This window comes from Varanus komodoensis, unplaced genomic scaffold (genome assembly GCF_004798865.1).
Source record: "Varanus komodoensis strain SLA01 unplaced genomic scaffold, ASM479886v1 scaffold96, whole genome shotgun sequence".
Lineage (NCBI taxonomy): Eukaryota > Metazoa > Chordata > Lepidosauria > Squamata > Varanidae > Varanus > Varanus komodoensis.
Genome location: NW_025336664.1, coordinates 1,048,808 through 1,068,538, shown reverse-complemented (window position 1 = coordinate 1,068,538; position 19,731 = coordinate 1,048,808). Strand labels below are relative to the sequence as shown.

Below are 19,731 nucleotides of genomic sequence, written 5' to 3'. Positions count from 1 at the left end.
ATGTGGAAAAGTATTTAGATTAAGCCTGGATAAAATCCACTGGTAGGAACTAGGGCTGTGGAGAAATCTGTACTGGATCTGGGAATCTGGTGGATTCCCTGGACTTGGCTCCCCAGATTTCAGTCTGCTTTGTCACAGCCCTGAGTCTGAGTTCTTGGCAAGCACACACAACATTTGTGGGGTGCCCACCAGGAATCGAGGCCCATGCAGTGCACAAGCAGGGTCCCTCTTCTGTGCCACATATAGCAGCTGTTTGTGCTGCTGCAATTGACATGGAAGAAGTCTGTTCACACGGGACTCACCAAGAATGGAGCCCTGCGCAATTGCTGTGCAAGCAGCAGCCCTCTTTTATACCACCTGCAGCAGCCTTTGTGCAGCTCCACCAGATGTGGAAGGTTGCCAGTTGTGCAACCTTTGTTTGGGGAGCATTTGGGGTCTTCCTCCTGGCTCAGCTTGCTTTGCAAGACGAGGCTGGCAGTCTGCATGCGCAAGAGGATGGATTCTACTGCGTTTCATCTCAGTCCTAGAAGTATCCTTAACTGGAGTCAGACACTTTGTCCATCCAACCCAGTACTGTAGGGACTCTCCAGAGCATCAGGCAAGGATTTTTGGAGCCAGGAAATTGGGACCTGCTGAATGCATTGCTGTCTCTGACTCCCACCCAGCCTCTCTCCCATCAGCTTCGAAAAGGGATAACAGCCCAGGTCTGTTGAGCCATGGATTGGTCTGCTCTGGCTGTACCTTGTATCTCGTTATGGCAGGAAGAAGCAGTGCCTTACTGTTCTCGGAGACCTCAAGGATGTAACGCAGCAATGGGCTGTTGCCATCAAAAGGCTTGGTCCATGTCAGGTTGATGGCACGTTTCTCTACAGTGCTCAGCATGGCAGTAGGGTTTTCAGGTGCATGCGGGAGCTGCCTGATGAGGAGGATGGTAGAAGAAACCAATCTTAGAAGCTGCGAGGAAAGGAGCGCCCCAAATACAGATGGCACCCGTTGGAGAACAGAAGCGATTTGGTGTCACTGGACACCAAGGGCGCTTCTAGGGGCCACTTTTATTGTGCAATCATCATGCCTCACTCAGTGAATTTTAGACTAGTGCGGGGGTCCAGACAATGTTATCTTCCATTTGTAGCCCTCCCATGTTTTCCCACTGCCTATTCCAAGTTTTTTTTTCTTTAGGAGAAACATATCTGCTAGGCAAGAAAAGACTGAATAGCTGCACAATACATTTTGGTATTGAAAGACAAGATCTCCATGGAGGAATCTAAGTCACTTTATACATGGCTGGGCAGTTTCTGGTGCCACCATGGGATTAGCAACAGTTCTGGAATACGAAGATGCCCTGAGGAGCCATCCTGCTTAATTGCATAGTGCAGATAGATGCAAGACACTAAAGTTGTGACCCTACACATGCCTAGACAGAAGCAAAATCCTACAATGCACTAACCAGCATGGCAGGCTGAGCCATGCTGGGAGTTGTAGGTAGGGCTTTTTTTTCTGTCTAAACATGTGTAGGAATGCAGAAGCTCAGGTCTGGGTGCCAAATTTGGCCCACCTAGAGTTCCAGTTTGCTCCTGTAGGATTCTCCAGATGACTGCAATGCTTGCCCCCAATTACCACTACTTTGGTAGTTTTCTGGCTTTTGTGCAGTTACCCCCATTTTAAAAAGTGCAAATGCCTTCCTTGAAGCTGAAGTTGTCCCCCAATCAGAAGCAGGTCCTAATGCCTGCCTTTCAGAGTTGGCCCTTACCGGACTCGCAGGTGAGCACTTCGAGAGTCGTTGCCTCCAGCAGACACCACGCGACAGGTGTAGGTGCCAATATCGCCTGACCAGGTTTGGGCGATGTGCAAAGTGCCCATGTTGTCAAGCCGCAGGCGTGGCACATTCTCCACAGTCAGTGGCCCTCCATCCTTCTCCCACATGTACCTAGCAGGAGGCAGGAAGTAAGATGGGGAAGTAAAGGCTACCCTAGTTCCCAAGTTCCCTCTGCCTTTTCAAGCTGTGGTTAAAACCCATGAATTCTGCCCAAAGCTAAGCCTTGAAGAACTACCCATCTCTCAGAGTTGATTACAAGTATCTCACATTTGGAAGCAGTGACTTTCTTCCTTCTAGAGGAAAGGCTTCCAAACTTTCTCCTTTCAGGTGGCCCAACAAAATTCTCAGGGCTCGCTCAGTGATGAGGAAAGGCAAGTGATCCTGGCAGGCAGGCTGCCTGGTGTTAAGGATCTCCCCTTGCAGTTCCCAGCCATGTAGGACATGCTTAAGAGACACCCAGCACACTGGGTGACAGTGAGACCAAACAGGGCTTATCCGTGCCTTGTGTGTGAACATAAAAAGAAGGAAAGGGTAGGGTGGGCTTCTCAAACAGATGTGCTTACTCTTCAAAACCAGCGTAGGCTTTAAGAGTGTGTTCTAACACTCAAAACATGTCTAGCCATAAATTGTATTCTAAGTGCACCTTTGAGGTCTTCCGCCCTTCCACTCCTGTACTGGGTGCCAGCCCTTCTTTCCTCCACCAATACCCCAGGCAACCTGAACATGTGTCCTGAGCAGAGCATGGGGTTTCAAAGCAGACACGTGAGATACGTCAGCACAAAAGGAGGGTTCTTCAAGATCAAACTTTCAAGAGAAAAAATGGTTTAGGAATGCGTGAGCAACGCTTGGTAAAGCCTCAGAAGAAGAGCACGAGGCTGAACAATGCTTTGCTACTCCTCATAAGGAGCAGAAACAGAATTAATTATGCAAAATAAGCAAATATATGCATAATGTATGCAGTTTGTGGAATTCAGGTTTCCTTGGTACAGACTTCCTTTTTGTAAATGTTGCCGGCCAGACAATACTGCCAACTGATCCCTGTCTTTCTTGGCACCAGCATCTCCTGCCACAAGGTCTTTTGGTAGAAGTGCAAGGAAAAATTCACTGACTAGATTCAAACAACTTGCTAAAGCACCTACACTTCAAAGTCACTGTGGCTTGGTTTGTTGTCTGAACCCAGTGCCCACCCACTGCAGATTATTTTCCTTGTGGCTATGAAGACATCATAATGAGCCGTGGCTTGTTTTGTAGGATTTTGTAGCCATCTGTAGGGTTTGCCATGTCGTTGGAAACTGGAGAAGCCCAGGTGAAGTCCTGAAGCTTGTGTGCTCCTTGTGTTATGCTTTTCTGCATGTTCTTAAGACATATAAAGAAGTAGCTGGAAGATCTGAGGTTTTGCCATGCCATAATACTCTAAGATGAGTCTCAGACAATTGTTTTCAGACAAAAAAGACGTCTAGTGACTCGCCATTTCCAAAGTACTCAGTTTGTATGGGGAATGGTTCCAGAGCTGAAACTTATGCAAATACATGCTATCAAAGGCCAAAAGAATATTCTTTTATAGCAGAAGATATCCAAAGCATTATTAGCCCACTTGGTTTGTTCCAGGGCTAAACCCTGCCGCTGAAAACTGCATTGGCCCAAGCTACCCCACACACTTCTTATAATGGGTGGGCAATTAGCAGCTCTCCAAATGCTCTTGGACTGCATAATTGATGGAAAGGGAGCTGCAGTCTAGAAGATCACATATTGCCCACTCCTGTCTTAGAAAGATTTTGGAAATTACAAAAATCTCTCAGGCATCCACAGTCCATTTTAAGGGGCTTGGAAAACCTATCTCCTACTTCTAGTCATGGTTAATGGAAGCCTGTCATGATTGTTTCTTGGGGCAGGCAATATTGGCCTTCTTCCTCCCTCCTCCCTCCCTCCCTCCCTCCTTCCTCCCTTCCTTCCTCCCTTCCTTCCTCTGCCTCTGCTTCCCCATCTTGTACTCCAAGGACTGCCAGCTCTATTGGTAAATTCACGTGCTTCCATCACATGTGCCAAACCCTAGGTGAGACAGGAGCTGTTACGTACCGAACTACCACACTGGGGTCATGGGTCACTCCACAAGTCATGGCAGCCTTGGTGCCTTTGATGACACTTTGATCCTGAGGTGGATTGGTGATGCGTGTCCGGGCTGCAGGCACAGAAGGAACGTAGGGATAGTCAGAAACCCAGCAGAAAAGTTTGGGGACAACAGATGCAGTTGCTGAGCTAAGCCAGAGCTTAATGCTTTGGCTTTCTGGAGTCAGCTTCCTTTCTCGTAAGACTTCGCGTAGAAGGCCCCAAAGCCATGTTTGCCATGTGGTCATTGCAACGTACACCCAATAGTTTTCTTATATGATGGACTCAAAAAATGAACTAAAGGCCATCTAGTTCAGCCTCTTGCTGCAAGTTTGAAACATCACCTGCCACCTGCCCTCCCACAATGGAATGATCCTTGGGTCCAACAAATGATCTTCGTTGAGATCCCCATCCTCATACAAAGTCATTCTGAAACCTCCATCATCTCTCAGTTATCACACAGAGGGCCTTTTTATTAAATGTGAGCTCCCTCTGTCCCAATCTCTGTACTTCTGTAAATGCGAAGAAGGGTGAAACAAATCTACTGTTGTATTTTAATTAAAAATTAATTAATTAATTAATCACCATGCGTAGAAGTGCAGGCAAAGCATATCTTTCATATAGGAACCTATATTTAAGCGAAAAGGCAGGATAAAGACATATCTACTGCCATATAAATGCATTGCCCATCTGGTGCCTGTTTGGTGACTGCTCAGTACAACTTGGGACAGGAGACTCTGTGTGTGTGTGTGTGTGTCCCCTTCTGAAGACTGAAGAAGGAATAATAAGTGCAGAAAGTCTAAGTAGCGCTGGGTCATAGTATGGATTGGTGAGGATGGTGAACGTCGAGTAGTGTCGATGGGCTGAATATAGTTTGGTCATGCTAGGCGGTAAAGGCATTGCATAGGTTGGTTAGCTAGGAGACTGATGGTGAGTTGGGAAGGCAGTAAAGAGTAGTTGGTCTAATTTGTTGTTGTTGTTGTTGTTATTGCCTGTTTGGCTTGTCCCCGGGGAGCATGGACAGCACCTCTATCACAGTGGTTATGAGTAGGGGGAGATATGGTGGTGTGGGTTGGACAGGCCAGAGGAGAAGAGGGGACATATGTCTTACTGCTGTTGGCACTCCCACACTCCAACTGGAAAATTTCCAGCCTAACCCTGGATGTGGCCACACTCCTCCTAAAGGACAAGGTTCTTAGCTGAGCGGTGCTCCTGGGCCCTGAGCTCTTCCGGGCATCCCAGGTGGGCTTTCTTCAGCTTCAGCTGACCTTTCAGCTGTGTTCCTACTTGGATGAGCGGACTCTTGCCACAGTCATCCATGCACTTGTAACATCCTGCCAGGATTACTATAATGTGCTCTGTGTGGGGCTGCCTTTGAAGATGATCCCGACACTACAACTCATATAGAACAGGTCATCGCAGCTGCTTATGAGGGCCAACCATTGAGAATACATTATGCCAGTACTCTGTCAGTGGCACTGGCTCCCTTTCCTGTCCGGGCCCAATTCAAAGTATTATCGTTGACATATAAAGCCCTAAATAGATTGGGACCAGAGTACATGAGTGAACACCTCACTCCATACATGTCTGCATGTTTACTTGTGATCCTTTTTTATTTATTGGCTTTATTTTTACTGTTGGTCTTTTATTCTTTATTATATGCTACACATTATTCTTTATTATATATTAAATGCATGATTAATTGTATTATTTTAACTTCTACTGTGAGCTGCCCAGAGAGTCTTGTGGCTAAAGGGTGCATCATACAAGTCAAAATCGATAAATACCTGCCCACTGACCTTGCTTTCTTTTAGGTGCCGGGTAAAAACTTTCTTGTTCCGATAGGCATTTGGTTAATTTAATTTGTGCCTTGTTGATTTATTTAATTGACTGGTTTTGGTTTTGATTATTTGATTGTACTTGGTCTGTGTTTTGAGCATGATCCTTTATTACCTTTTATTCTGTATCACCTTGTATAACATTTTATTAATTTTATAGGGTTTTTTCTATGTTATCGATTGTACTTTTACATGCTGGTTTAGTATCTTGTAAGACACCCAGAGAATCCTCAGGTTATGGAATGGCATAGAAGTATAATGGAATAGATGAATGAATGAATGAATGAATGAATGAATGAATGAATGAATGAGGTAGGTAGGTAGGTAGGATGCATGTATGCATGCATATCTCCAGGGATGCATCTATCCATAGATTCCCAGAGCATGCTTTTTCTGAAAATGTGCATTTTCTAGGCAGGGTAGTATTGCCTGCAAGGCCAGGAGGGGGCACTCACTCACCTCAAGTGGACATGTGGTGGATTTAATTACAATTGCTCTATTAAACAAAGTCAGAGCTGTTTCAGAGAGGGATGGATATGCACTCAAAACCAATCTGATGCCCACAGTCCACATGCACCAGTGGCTGTAGACTGTATGAGCCCCTGCCTGGCTGCATTGCAGACTGACCTGGAAAATAGACTTCATATGTTTTCCATCCATTTGCATCTCCTCCTCCTGGATCCAGTTTTTAATTTTGTTTCTTAATAAAGGATGCATCCGTAGGATTGCGCTTACCTAATCGATTCAACCGAGAGGCAAGCTGCACATGGCAGGGAGTTCAATGTTCAGTCCCCTGCCAGTTGCTTACAGAACAGGGGAAGAGGAAGGGAGGTGATTAGAGGGGGGAACCTTACCCCAGACAACAAGCTCAGCAGAGGCCTCATCAACTCCACGGGAGTTGGTGGCTAGGCAAGTATAGCTGCCAGCATCTGAGATCCGTGCAGGGCTGATTAGGAGGCTTCCTGACTCCAGCAGCGTAAAACGCGGAAGTTGCACTGAGCCACTGGCCAGGATCCGTTCTCCTGCAGGGTAAAGATACAGTGTTTGTTGTTAGGCCTGGATAACAAGGCAAGGCCACTGGCTTTAGCCCAAGTAATGATCCCGACCTCAGTTCCTCCATGTAGACTAGTAAATCAAGCAGAAAAAAAGAAACTGCAGACTGAGGAGAAGAGTTCCTTGTTTGTATGTACTGAGGAACCCCAACCATGCCCAAGGATTTAGAAACTCAGAGGGTTCGTGATAGCAAAAGTCAGTTCGACAAGACCAACAGGATCACTGACAGTTTGATTTGGATTCAGATGCAGCCTGGGGTGTGGATGTGTATGTCAGGACCAAGGAATACCAACAGCCTTGTGAGCGGCCTAGGGCAGGTGTGTGATGAGAGCCAGGTAAAGTCTGAGATACGCTTGAGTAAGAGCACAACTTTGGAGTTTGGCTCAGTTCAGAGCCATCTCATTCCCTGAGGCTGTCAATAATCTCTCTCCTCCTCCTCTATCTTCCATCAGATAACTCAAAGATTGAAGCCCTCCTTCCCCATGTCCCATCTCCATGGGGAGGCTAAGAATGGGGATACAGGCCATAGATGACTGGGAAAAGAAGCTAGCTTACCTGAAGGAGATTCTTCAAGTTGCTAGCACCTTCCTTCCAGAATTCTGAAATATAATCTCCACACTTTTTCTTGCCCTCAGTTTTCATTTTCTTCCCTCTGACCCACAGAGGCATCTAGCCTTAACTGAGAAAGACTAGTCCTTCTGAGAAAGACTCATCCTACCTAAAGCCACATCTCCAAATGACTTGGATACCCATCATTTATCCAGTCAGACTTATCATTGTGAAGTCCATAACAGATGGCTCAAGTTCCCTGCTTCAATGCACAGTCTGGAGCGTCTTTCCCCAACCTGTTGCCCTCCTGGTGTCCTAGGCAACAGTTCCATCACTCCCCTCCAGATGGCATCAGGCTGGGACAGTCTGTGCTGTAGATACACTGTAGAAGGCTTTGCACATATGCAGCGGCCTTAAAAAAGCTGGACCACTGGTCATTCATTACTGAGGCTGGGATTGTCGACTCTGCCTGGCAATAGCTCTGCAGGGCTTCTGACCATGCCTCACCTGCTACCTGCGAGGCTTTTGCCTTTAAGGCAGTGGTGCTCTAGGTGGAACTCGAACTTCTGCATGCCAAGCACGTGCTCTGACACTGAGCTACATCTCCTTTGAAGAGATTTTACTTCCATGCCCGACTCCTACAAATAGCTTTGTCCAAACGTGAATGGTTTGCCAACTCCCCATTACCTTTCTGCCAGGTGATGGCTGGCCTGGGAGCTCCTGAAGTCTCACAGCTGAGCACCACAGCCATCCCGTCAATCACGGTGCTATCCAGGGGCCCCTTGGTTATGTTTGGGGCAATGCCTGCGGAGGGGGAAAGAGGCAAGAGAAATGGTTCCGAGTGGGTTTTTCATTGCCAAGGAGTCAGCACAAGCTAGCAGCCATTCTTCATCCACACTCACCCCCTTTCCAAGCCCACCATGGCTGAGCAGAAGGTAAAAGAAATAGCTCTAAATAAGGCCCCAGAGCATGGGGTGCGGAGCCCCTCCTCCCAACCCAAAATGGCATCTCCGAACAAACACCAGGCTTGCTCCGCAGAAGAACTTGCTGCCTATGGAACCATTACTCTGCTCTGGAAGAGTTGCTTCAGATTTGGCCTTCTTCCAACCCAGTAACCCAGCGCTCCTCTGTGATAAAGAATGCTCACTTCCCGCTGTGCCTTGCAGGATCCTTGCCAATAATTCTACCCTGTTCCCTCCATTACTACTCATCTTCCCGCTAACCTGCTTTCTGCTTCCTGCTGCCTAGCTCCCCAGCTATTAAACCCTTGATTCACACAGTCCAGCATCCTCTAGCAGGAGGTCCTGCAAAAACTCTGGGATGCCGCCAGAGCAAGCTACAAGCAGATCACTTGCTGACACCTACTGGTGACGGCCAGGTACGTGGAGGACTGCACCTCGCCAGCAGCATTGCGGGCAAAACACTGGAACATGCCCGTGTCATCTGGCACCAGTCCACTGATGTGCAGGCTCCCATTGGCGAGGAGCTGGAAACGGGCCAGCTTGTCCACTCCAAGTAGCACCGCATCCTTGTACCAGTACATGCTGGGTGGAGGCACACCTGCAAGGCAAAGCATTCTTATGGTCGTATTTCTTTTTAAATGCTGTGAGTGGATTTGCTTGCTTGAGATATAGCAAAGGAAAACAAAGGACACGGATGACGCCATTAAACATGACAGAACTGAGCAGTGCCTTTCTGATAGATTGCCATCCTTCTTTGGTATATTTCATGTCACTGTATTCCTGACAATAGGGTTGCAGATGCATCTCTAAGGCTGGATAGGCAACCTGGTGACCTCCAGGTGATTTGGATTACAGGTCCCATGAGCCTTAATAATGCCAGTGGTCAGAAATGCTGGGAGTCGCAATTGAAAACACCTGGAAGGCTGCTCCAAGGTTATCCTCAGCAGTTTTTCTCTGGACAGAGGTGTGGTGGTTCTTGCTGCCTGCCCTCTGAGATGTGGCAAGAAGAGGTCTCTCTGTGGTGGCCCCCTCTTTATGGAGCTCTCTCCTCATTTTTATGCACTTTTGAAGTGCAAACCGTACTATCCATTGGAGAGGAGCATAAATTTGTAAAAGAAAGAAAAAAGAGAAGCCTCCACACCATCACTGGGAAGTGATCTACTGGTGGAAAATGACTGCTGTGCATCATGTGCAGGCCAGTATCTTGCAGTTAAGTTCACAGTTTCTTCTTCACAGGCTTTGGAACTTTCTCGAGTGCTTTTCTCTGCTCATTTCGCAGGGTGCACAGAGGCTGACGTAATTCAGCTCCTGCCAAAGAAGTTGCCATCCTGTGCGGGGCCTCCGTCGTCCGTCTGGGACGGTCTGCAGACTCATGCACGTGTCCCCGTGTCACGCTTGTTTAGTTTTATTTATTTAGTTAAGATATTTATATGCTGTCCTGTCGCAAAAGCCTCAGGACGGCTTACATAAAGTATAATATAAATAAATAGTTATTTATTTCTAATTCAAGCTGTCTTTTCAAGGCTATCTTTGCAGTTGATGGGAGGGGTTAGAAATGTGCTTATCTTTATGTGCAAGGTTGTTGCCTTTTAAATGCAGAAAAGGAGCGGGATGTGAATGGCATGCGCTGTGCAATTCCTTCCTCACCCAGCCCTGTGTTGCTGCTCTACTATTATTTCCATTCCGCTCAACAGTCAAAGCTCTCTGTGCTGTGCAGAACACATAATACAATACAAGCTAATATAAAAAGTAACAAATAACAATAAAACTTCATTAAATGTCATTTGCATGTTTAAACTAAAGTTCAACAGCTTAAACAGCTAAGGCAGGTTCAGACAGCTCGGCCTTATAAACCAGCTGGCACTACCTATTCCCCAGATGGCATTTCAAGCAGTTTAAGGCCATCTTGGCCTGATGCTGAAAGAAGAGCAAAGCTGGTGCCAGCGGAGCCTTGGTGGGGAGACCTTGCCATGATTTGGGGGCTACCAATAAGAGGACCTTCCTCCGTGTTGCCATCAACCAAGGTTCCCACGGAGGGGAGAAGAAGTTGATCACAGTGTTCAGGTAGATTGCAGTTGGGAGAGGTGTTCTGTCAAGTGTTGTGGCCTCAAGATTTGTAGGGCTTTGTAGAATAAAACCAGCACCTTGAATCAGGCTCAGAGGTGTATAGGCAGCCAATGCAAGATGGTCAGAACTGGTGTTGGGTGCTCAGATCTATTGGTTCTAATTATCAGGCTGGCTGCTGTATTTTGCACAAGCTTCTGCAGTTTCTGAACAGTCTTCAAGGATAGTCCCACATGGAATGTGCTGCAGTGATCTAGTTTAGAGATTTTCAAAGCACAGATTACTGAAATCAGGCTGTTCCTGTCCAGACAGGGGCACAGTTAGCCACTGGGCAAAGCTAGTAGAAGGTAGTCTGAGCCACTGAGGTCACCTGAGCATCAGTGGACAAAACTCAAGGAACACTACCAAGCTAAGAACCTAATCCATCAAGGAGAGAGCAACCCCATCCAGAATAGACTGAGCACCCTCCATACAGTCAAAGGACTCTTCCACCAACAGCACCTCACCCTTTTCTGGATCAAGTTTGTTAGCCCTCATCCAGTCCATTGTTACAGTCAGGCACCTGTTTAGCACATCCACAACCTCCCCAGCATAAGATGGAAGGAGAAGCAGATCTACATGCCATCAGCATACTGAGGACAACTCATTCCGAAACTCTGGGTGACCTCACCCAGTGGTTTCATGAAGATATTGAATAGCATGGGAGGCATGACCACCCTCTAAGAAACCCCATACTGGAGAATCCGCAGGGCTGAGTAATATCCCCCAAGCACCACTTTCTGGAGCACATCATTCAAGTAGGTACTACTCCTACTCCCTAAGACTGCCTTCTCCCACTTCAGACAGTCTCCCAGAAGGATGCTTTGGCTAATGATATCAAAAGCTGCTGAGCAGTCAAGGGGGATCAATGGCGTCACACTCCCCCTGTGCTGAAATCGTCCAGCTGTAGCTCTTACGGAAAACTGATCAAACTATGAAGTTTCTAGCAGAGTGGGTGCTGGAATTGTACAATTGACAGCCCTGTTACGAAGCTGCATTGATTAGGAAGATCCCTGATAAGCAAATGAAAAAAATACCTTTGGCCTGGCATGGAATCTGTACCACCTTCTCCATTTCAGCTGTGATGTGCCTCTCTGGCTCTTTGGTGAACTGGGGTGGTTCTGTAAGAGAGAAGCCAGACCTGGAGCTCGCCAAAGGTCCTTTGCATCGAACCATTAGCAGAACTCCCACTAGTGTACGGGAAGGGGCCTCGGCTCTGTGGAAGAGCTCTTGCTTGGCATAAGGAAAGCCCCACAGCCAAGCCTTGGCATCGCCAGGCAAAGAGATCAGGTAGCCGGAAATGGGAATCATCCCCACCTGAGCTGTGCTGTCCATCTGGATGGGCAGTGCAGGGTGTTTTGACTGAGTGTGCTTATCTGGAGAGCCAGCATGGTGCAGTGGCTGGTGCACTGGGCCCAGGAGGTGAGGTTCTAGTCCACTTGGCCATGAAGCTCACTTGTGTGCCTGTGGGCCAGGCACTGCCTCTCAGGCTACCCTCCCTCACAGGGCTGTTGTTGTGGTGGGCATATAATGGAGGAGGAAAAGGATGGAAGCCACACTGGAGCCCTTTCAGAGAAAAAGGTGGGATAGAAATATAATAAATAAATTAAATAATACGCCTTTTGCTGATACTTCTCAATCCCAGTGGTTTCTTTACTTAGTCCACTCTTGGAGATTTAAGAGCGTGCCAAGCATTGTCCATCATGAGGTTCTCTTGTCTCTAGTGGCAGATTGGGAGGGGCTGCAAAATGAGCACACCTGCATGGCTTGTCCAAGCTCCCCCCAGTGCCGTGGCTCTATCAGTCTGGTGCTGAGCTTCCCCTTGGCAGCTTGGCTGCAAAAGCATTAGACTCTTCGAGAGGCGGCTTCTACTGTAAGCCCCTCCCCGATGCAACGCGAAGCCCAGTGGGATGGCTGCAGGTCGGGTATCACATTTGGGGCAGATTTAAAATGGCACCTTCCTCATGCTCCAGAGCTGAGCAGCAGCACAGGCCTTGCTTGAAAACGCTGCTGCCCCCAGGATCAAGGAGGTGAAGCTCCCAGACCAGGGGCATGATGAGTGACCTGCATCAGGGCCGTGGCCCAGCTGGGCAGGCTGCCTCAGCTCACCCATCTTGGGTGAAGCCGCGGCTCGGGGCGAGAGAGCAGCTCCGCTGGGTCGCGCTCCCCCGACCCGGGGATGTCCGTGCCGCCGCCTGGGCCCTGCTGCCATCCTTACCCAGGACAGAGAGGTGGGCTCCCCGCACCACGGAGGGCACGCTGCTGCTCCGCAGAACAGCCTCGCACTCATAGTAGCCGCTGTCACTCAGCGCGGGGTTGAGGATGGTCAGGCGCCGGTTGTAGTCACTGATGCCAGTGGACACCGGAATCCCATCCTTTTTCCAGATGATGTGCAGCTTGATGAGTGGCCTGGTTAGCAGAGAAGCCTGTGAGGAGGGACCCCCTTTTCAATAGGGCCAAGGTCACTGGGTGACGAACAGGACACCACAGATCTCCACAACCCAGGGAAAGGCATACCTATTCTCCTAGTTCAAGTGCAAATACAGGTAAGCCTGGGCATAAGAGATTTAGCTCTTTTCACAGATGCAAAGGTCAGTTCCTGGTGCCGGTCACTGCTGATGGGAAGCATCTCTCTCACATATGGCTCCCTGGGATCCACTTTGCAGACTGATTGCACTGTGTGAAAAGCCAGTGTCCCGTAGTGGGGAGAGTGTTGACTGAGACTTCGGAGACCGGGGTTCAAGTTCCCACCTGGCCTTGAAGCTCACTGCGTGAGTATGGGCCAGTCACTGTCTTATAGCCCAGTCCACCTCTCAGGATGGTTGTGAGGGTAAGAGGGAGAGGAGAAGGATCGTGTATGCCACCTTGTACTCCATGGAAGACAAGTGGGATACAAATGCAATAATGCAGTCTGAGTAGTCAAGATCTTTGTGGGGGGGGGAGGCGGGGGGGGCAGGCAAGGTGCTGGCAGAAGCCACCTGATAGCCTAAACTGGTGATTTTCCAGGCCATGGGTTTGCATCCATGAACTGGTACTTCACTCACCCTCAAAATGTCACCAGGGCTGGAACTCATGGCTGTTCTTCAAGGAAACAGGCTGGTAACCAACCAACCAACCAACCAGCCAGCCAACCAACCAACCAACCAACCAACCATGTGCTCAGCTCTTAAATGCCAACCATCACAGCATCTCTGCCTCACAGTCTCCCACAGCCCTAAGACATCAGCTGCAGGTCATGGCAAACGGAAAGGCTTACCTGGCATTGGCCACACACTCCAGGGTCACCTCTGACGTCCCAGAGACCACACTGGTGTTGCGCGGGGGAATAATGATGGTTGGTGCAATGGGATCAGCCGGGCCCCCGACATCTGTGGAGGAATGCAGCAGCATTGGCAGCAGATACTGGTTCATGCGCACGGGCGGCAGTCTATGCAAGAGGCACACCGGTCCTTCGGGCACTGCTCCTTCTACTCCGAGCTATCAAGGAGGCTCAGCTTGTGCTGATCAAGGGGACAGCACTCCTTTAGATAGCCTCAGGCATCCATTTGGATGCAAAGCCTTCAAGAGGATTCTCCATCTTTTAGCCAAGCTTCTCCATTTCTTCTAAAGATTCTCAGCATGCAGATCGGAAGCCCGCAGAAGGCAAGGCGCAGGCCTAGGAACAGCCCCCGCTCATCTCAGTCGTGAAATTCTACTGAGCTCTGCCCTAGGCTCCTTATCCTTAGCTGGGCATCAGAAAGACAAGCAGAGGCAGAATGGAGGCAACAGCAACCAGGTATGTGCATAAAACAAAGTAAGTGCAGTGATCAACCCCCACTCCCCCTCGCGTGCTGGCTGGGACTGCAAGGTTGCTGATATAGCTGAATCCATAAAGGCATGCACTATCGTGTTTATTACACACAGAGGTACAGCACTCCAGATTAATGGGGCAAAGCGGGCGGGGGCACATAAAGCCAAGTTGAGGAGACATAAAACAGCTGGAAAATAAACATCCTCTGGAGGAACTGAGCGCGCAAAGGGCTAATTCCTGCGGGATTCCCTTAGAGCTACATCCATTTTGTTTCCCACATTTGGTGCGACAGGCTAGCATCGTGGTAGCGGGAAGACTGCCTGAATGGTGCAGGAAGCAAAGGTGCCCAACCCCGTGTTGCAATTAGAACCTCTGAGCTCTTGTTGCTGCAGCCCAAGTGTCTAAATAAATTCGGAGCCAGCAGAAATGTTTAGTCAGCACCAGCCGGAGCTTCGCCAGAGATTTACTGCAAATTAAATTTGGGCCTGAGCCAACAGAAGCGACGGAGAAACCAGATGCAACAAGATGCCAGTGACAGGCTGAGCTTTAGAGACCTGTTGGGTCTACAAGAAAAACAAGTGAGACATAACCAGCAACCTTGGCCCTTCTAGCATGCCACTGTGGCTCTTTAGCCTGATGTCAGTCTTATTATGTTAGCATTGCTCCACCTTGTGACCCACACCTTATGTATTTACACAGCCCTGCCAGAATGCATGAGGTTCTTGCACTCAAGGAAGGGCCACCAAGGGAACAAAAAACCCAGGCTGCCATCCTATGCACATTTACCCGGGAGTAAGCCCCACTGAACGCAGAGACTCACACTTCTAAGTAAAGATCAGTGTGATGAGGTGTACGGAGAGTGGGACTCAAGTCTTGACTTGGATGTGGGACTCAAGTCTCACCTCTGCCATGAATTCATTGTGCCCTGGACAAGAGATACTCTGAACTGCATCTACAAAATTTGAATAATTAGAAAGATCCACCTCAGAGGGTTGTTGCGAAGCAAGCACAGCAGAGATAGCACAGCACTCTGCATATTAATATGCACCCCAAAAACAGGAGGAGAGTGATACTTACTCAACTGATTTACTCAAAAGGAAGCTCTGCCATATGCAATGAAGTTCATTGCCTAGTCCATGTACATAGGATTGCAGTCTTAGTGAGAAAAGACTCAACCAGTAACTGTGGATGATTTTAGGTGCTCCAAAAGGAGAAAATATATATATATATATATATATATATATATATATATATATATATATAAAGCCAAGTGTATGCACACATGGCGGCAAATAAATATATGTACATCCCTCAGTAGTTGCTTCCAAGAAATCTTGACAAGTGGCTCGTTCCCACAGTGCATATTGCTGTTGCAAGCAAGGAGCTGGTGGCAGGTGGGAGCTGGTCCTTAACCTTTCCCCTGCACCTGTTGAATTTCTGCATCCCTTGCAGTTGAGGAAGGAAGAGAATTCTTGCCAGAAAAGCTAGCAGCTTTCAATTTGATGGTCTCTCCCACTTCACCCCGACTGGCACTTACTCTCCACAGTGAGCGTGATGGGTTGGCTGGTTTTATTGTCTCCATTCTTGTCATTCACAGCCTGCACATAGTACCTTCCAGCATCAGGTGCCACAGTTGACAGGATCACAAGGGTGTTCTCCAGTGTGATGGCTCTAAAGGGAATGGAGAATGAGTTTAGAGCTGAGTGCGTCTCCTGAGCGGTAGGTTAGGCAGAGGTGGTGACTAGCCCAAGATCACTCACGTGATTTTCATGATTGAGTGGAGATTAAGGGGCAGGCCACTGGGTCCCTTAGCTGTGGACGCTTTGCCTACCCCATTGAGGAGGATTCAGGGCAGGAAAAGCTCTTAGGGCACCATCTGGGAATCCCTGTGTTCTCGCCAGTCAGTGACTCCTCTACCTGTTAACCCTGAAGCCATGGTACTTGGAAGAGGCAAAGGCTTGCTCAGGCAGGCCGTTGGCCCCATGGGCAAGATGGGTTGGTCCAGTGAGCCAAATCTGGCCCATGGGCTAGAGATCCCCCACCCATAAGCTAGATGACTGCAGTTCAGATAGATGAATATACTTCTGCATCTCAGTACCTGTCCAAGGCTGGCTCTACCATTAGGTAGAGTGAGGCAACTGCAGCAGCCCTGGCTATTTCCCTCTACAGGAAGACAGAGCTAAGTGTGTTGCACAGCCTGTTCCGGTGCCCCTTACTGGCCTCCTGGCTAGGGTGCTGCAGAGGATGTTGTCCTGCTGCCAGTGTTCAAGTAAGTTGCAACTGCCGGTCCAGTCGGCCTTCCATCCATGGAATGGGCAGGAGGCACCATTTCGGCCATTGCCTCAACCCGCCAGACCTCTCTGGCCTGATCTACAGGCATGCATGTCTGCATAACTGCACACACATGTGTCACACATGCCGATGACCCTGGAGAAGCAAACAGCTGCTATGCCTAAACCAAACATTTGCACTATGCTGAAGCTACTTTCACCTCAAATGGAAAGCCGTAAAATAAAATAAAAGTCTTCCTCATTTCCTATGCCTGCCTTTAAATTATCTCTGTGGCTACACATTCAGAAGGAAGAACAAGTTGGATGTTCATAGATTAATAGTTTTCTTTCTAAAAGAATGATCTAATCTTCTGGAGATATAAAATGGCTGGGGGAGGGGAAATATATTTTACCATTAAATTTGCGATAAAGGAGCTTTATCTCCTCAAACTGCCTTTGCAAATGGAAAGGCAACCAGTTCACTTCCTGCATAATGGAGGTTACATATTCAATTCTACCACAATATCTCAGAGTGCAGGAGAAAACCTAGTCACTCTGTGTCTGCTGAATCTGTGAGGACTTTTTTTTTTGAGCATGTATTTTGTTAAGTGTACAAACAAAAGAAAGTTGGGCAGAAGTTTATGGCACAGTGTATGGTGCATAAAATGTGTATAAAAGCTTCACAAAACAAAGAACAAACATGTCCTTCATTATACAAAATGCCAGGAGAAATGTGTTTACTCTCCCAGTAGTACTGTTTTTTAAACTGAAATGTAGAGCTTTTTGACACTCGCAGTTGCTTATAGGTTTTAGAAAATGACGTGACCTTCTTGTCCCACCTGTGTTTTTAACAGCACTTTCCTTTTTTTCCCTTAATTTTTTTTATAGAGCTGGGATAATGTATGGGAGAAATGGTATGTTATTTGTGGGAGTGAAAGAAAGAAAATTCATTCCTCTGCTTGAGTGATTGCACAAATTTGCTGAAGCACAGCACCACCTAGAGGTTATGTAGTGTAAAGGTAGGAAACAAAATCTCTACATCCAGGTGTCCAACCTTTTGGCTTCTCTGGGCCACACTGGAAGAAGAGAAATTGTCTTGGGCCACACATTAAATACACAAACACTAACGAAAGCAGATGACAAACACAAAACAGAAAAAGGTTTGTGCATAATTTTCATGATATCTGCCACCACCATGCATGCAAATAGCAAGAGCATACATACATTTATTTATTGTGACATTGTGATATGACATTGTCATCTATGAAGTTCACACTTGAGAACTGTGCAATTGCATTACAAAAAAATTGCAAAGAAATAAATGTTTTAAGTAAATTCACAATTTTATGTTGGGTCACATTCATGGCCATCCTGGGCTGCATGCGGCCCACGGGCCATGGGTTGGACACCCCTGCTCTATATGCAGAGCTTGAATTTTGTTCTGTGACAAAACCAAAGTAGATACAGTAGATTGCCAACCAGCCAAGGGAGCTGGTTGTGCAAATCCAAATAGAGCAGTAGCATGGGAAGAGGAGTCCATAAGTCTTTTCCCTTTGGGCTGTGTTTACAATCAACCCCTGTGCTGCTGCTTGCCTCCCCTTCAGAAGGGGAGGACAACACTCACTTGGAGAGCATATCTAAACAAACAGCATCATGAATACCAAGGAGCTTTCAAAACAACTCTAGGATAAAGCCTGTGGAAGCTCTAATTAGGGTTAGCTTATTTTACAAATCCTAAACAACGAATATCTCAAAAAGCATCATTAGATCCACTATAACAACATAGAATGACTATGGCTTAACTACAACTCTGCCCAGAGAAGAACACCAAAACTCAGTGACCAGGTAAGGGAGGTATAAGTTAAAGAAGCAACCAAGAGGCCAATGGTAACTCTGAGGAAGTTGGACAGATTTGCCCCTGAGATGGGAGAAACTGTCCATGGGAAGGATGCTCCAGAAAGCTGGGCTTTATGGAAGAGTGGCGAGAAGAAAGTCACTGCTAAAACAAACACACATTAAAGCCTGTTTGGAGGAAGCAAAAAGACACATGGGAGAAGCAGCAAACTTGTGAAAAAATGTTCTCTGACCTGAGGAGACCAAAATGGAATGTTCTGGTGTTGTTGAAAAATGCCACGTGGTTCAAAGCTAAGGGTTCAGATTCATTGCCCCATGAACACCATCCCTACGGTAAAGCAGAGAGATACCCTTCCTTGGCAGCAACTAGAAAACTGATTAGGATTGCAGGCAAGATGGGTAGGGCCAAACAAGGTCCGCAGCTTGGGAGTGCTCCTCGACCCGGAGCTTTCTTTGGAAGCTCAGGTGACAGCGGTGGCGAGGAGCGCCTTCCTTCAGCTTCGGCTGATTAATCAGCTGCGCCCCTACCTGGAGTACGACTGCCTGGCGACGGTGACACACGCGCTGGTGACTTCCCGCCTAGACTTCTGTAACGCGCTTTACGTGGGGCTTCCCCTGAAGACGGTCCGAACACTTCAATTGGTGCAAAATAGAGCTGCCAGGTTGCTGACGGGGACGGGGCATTATGCTCACATGACTCCAGTCCTCCGTCAGCTTCACTGGCTTCCCATTGAAGCCCAGGCCCAATTCAAGGTGTTGGTTATGACCTATAAAGCCCTAAACGGCTTGGGTCCTGGCTACCTGAACGAGCGCTTACGTCCGTATATGCCCGACTGCCCCTTGAGATCTGCGGGAGAGTCCCTTCTCCGGGAACCCTCCATGAAAGAAATTAGGAGAGTAAGTACTCGGAGGAGGGCTTTCTCTGCGGTGGCGCCCAACCTATGGAATTCATTCCCCAAAGAGGTCCGCTTGGCACCGTCGTTACTGGTTTTTCAGTGCCAGGTAAAGACTTTTTTATTTAAACATCATTTTAATTGTTAAAATATATGATCTGGCCAGGACAACTTCTTCTTCCTTCTCTTTTCTCCTCCCTATATTCTTTATTTACTTATTTTATACTGTTAATTTTAATTTTATATTATTATGTTTGTATCTCAGTGTATTTTTTGTATTTTGTATTTAGTGGTAATTTATTATGTTGTATTGCATTTCAATGTATTTTATTGTGCTGTAAGCCGCCCCGAGGCTTCGGCAAGGGGCGGCATAGAAATGTTATAATAATAATAATAATAATAATAATAATAATAATAATTCTAGAGGAAAAGCTGCTTTGGTTTGCCAGGGCCCTAGGTCTGGAATCCAGGTCTACCTTCCAGCAGGACAGCAGCCC

At 47.6% G+C, this 19,731-nt stretch overlaps 1 protein-coding gene across 5 annotated transcripts in view; it reads right to left on the bottom strand.

The window, feature by feature from the left end:
* Window positions 1–19,731, bottom strand: part of SDK2 (sidekick cell adhesion molecule 2) — a 317,930-nt gene that overhangs the window by 55,931 nt on the left and 242,268 nt on the right. For 3 of the 5 annotated variants that reach the window (XM_044418964.1, XM_044418963.1, XM_044418965.1), the window contains exons 5-14: window positions 15,755–15,888; window positions 13,684–13,795; window positions 12,646–12,836; window positions 11,465–11,548; window positions 8,728–8,922; window positions 8,050–8,166; window positions 6,615–6,782; window positions 3,893–3,995; window positions 1,751–1,927; window positions 780–916 (exon numbers count right to left, since the gene is read on the bottom strand). In XM_044418964.1, the coding sequence (XP_044274899.1) occupies window positions 780–916; window positions 1,751–1,927; window positions 3,893–3,995; window positions 6,615–6,782; window positions 8,050–8,166; window positions 8,728–8,922; window positions 11,465–11,548; window positions 12,646–12,836; window positions 13,684–13,795; window positions 15,755–15,888 (1,418 nt within the window). The other 2 variants (XM_044418966.1, XM_044418967.1) reach the window with 2 other exon arrangements.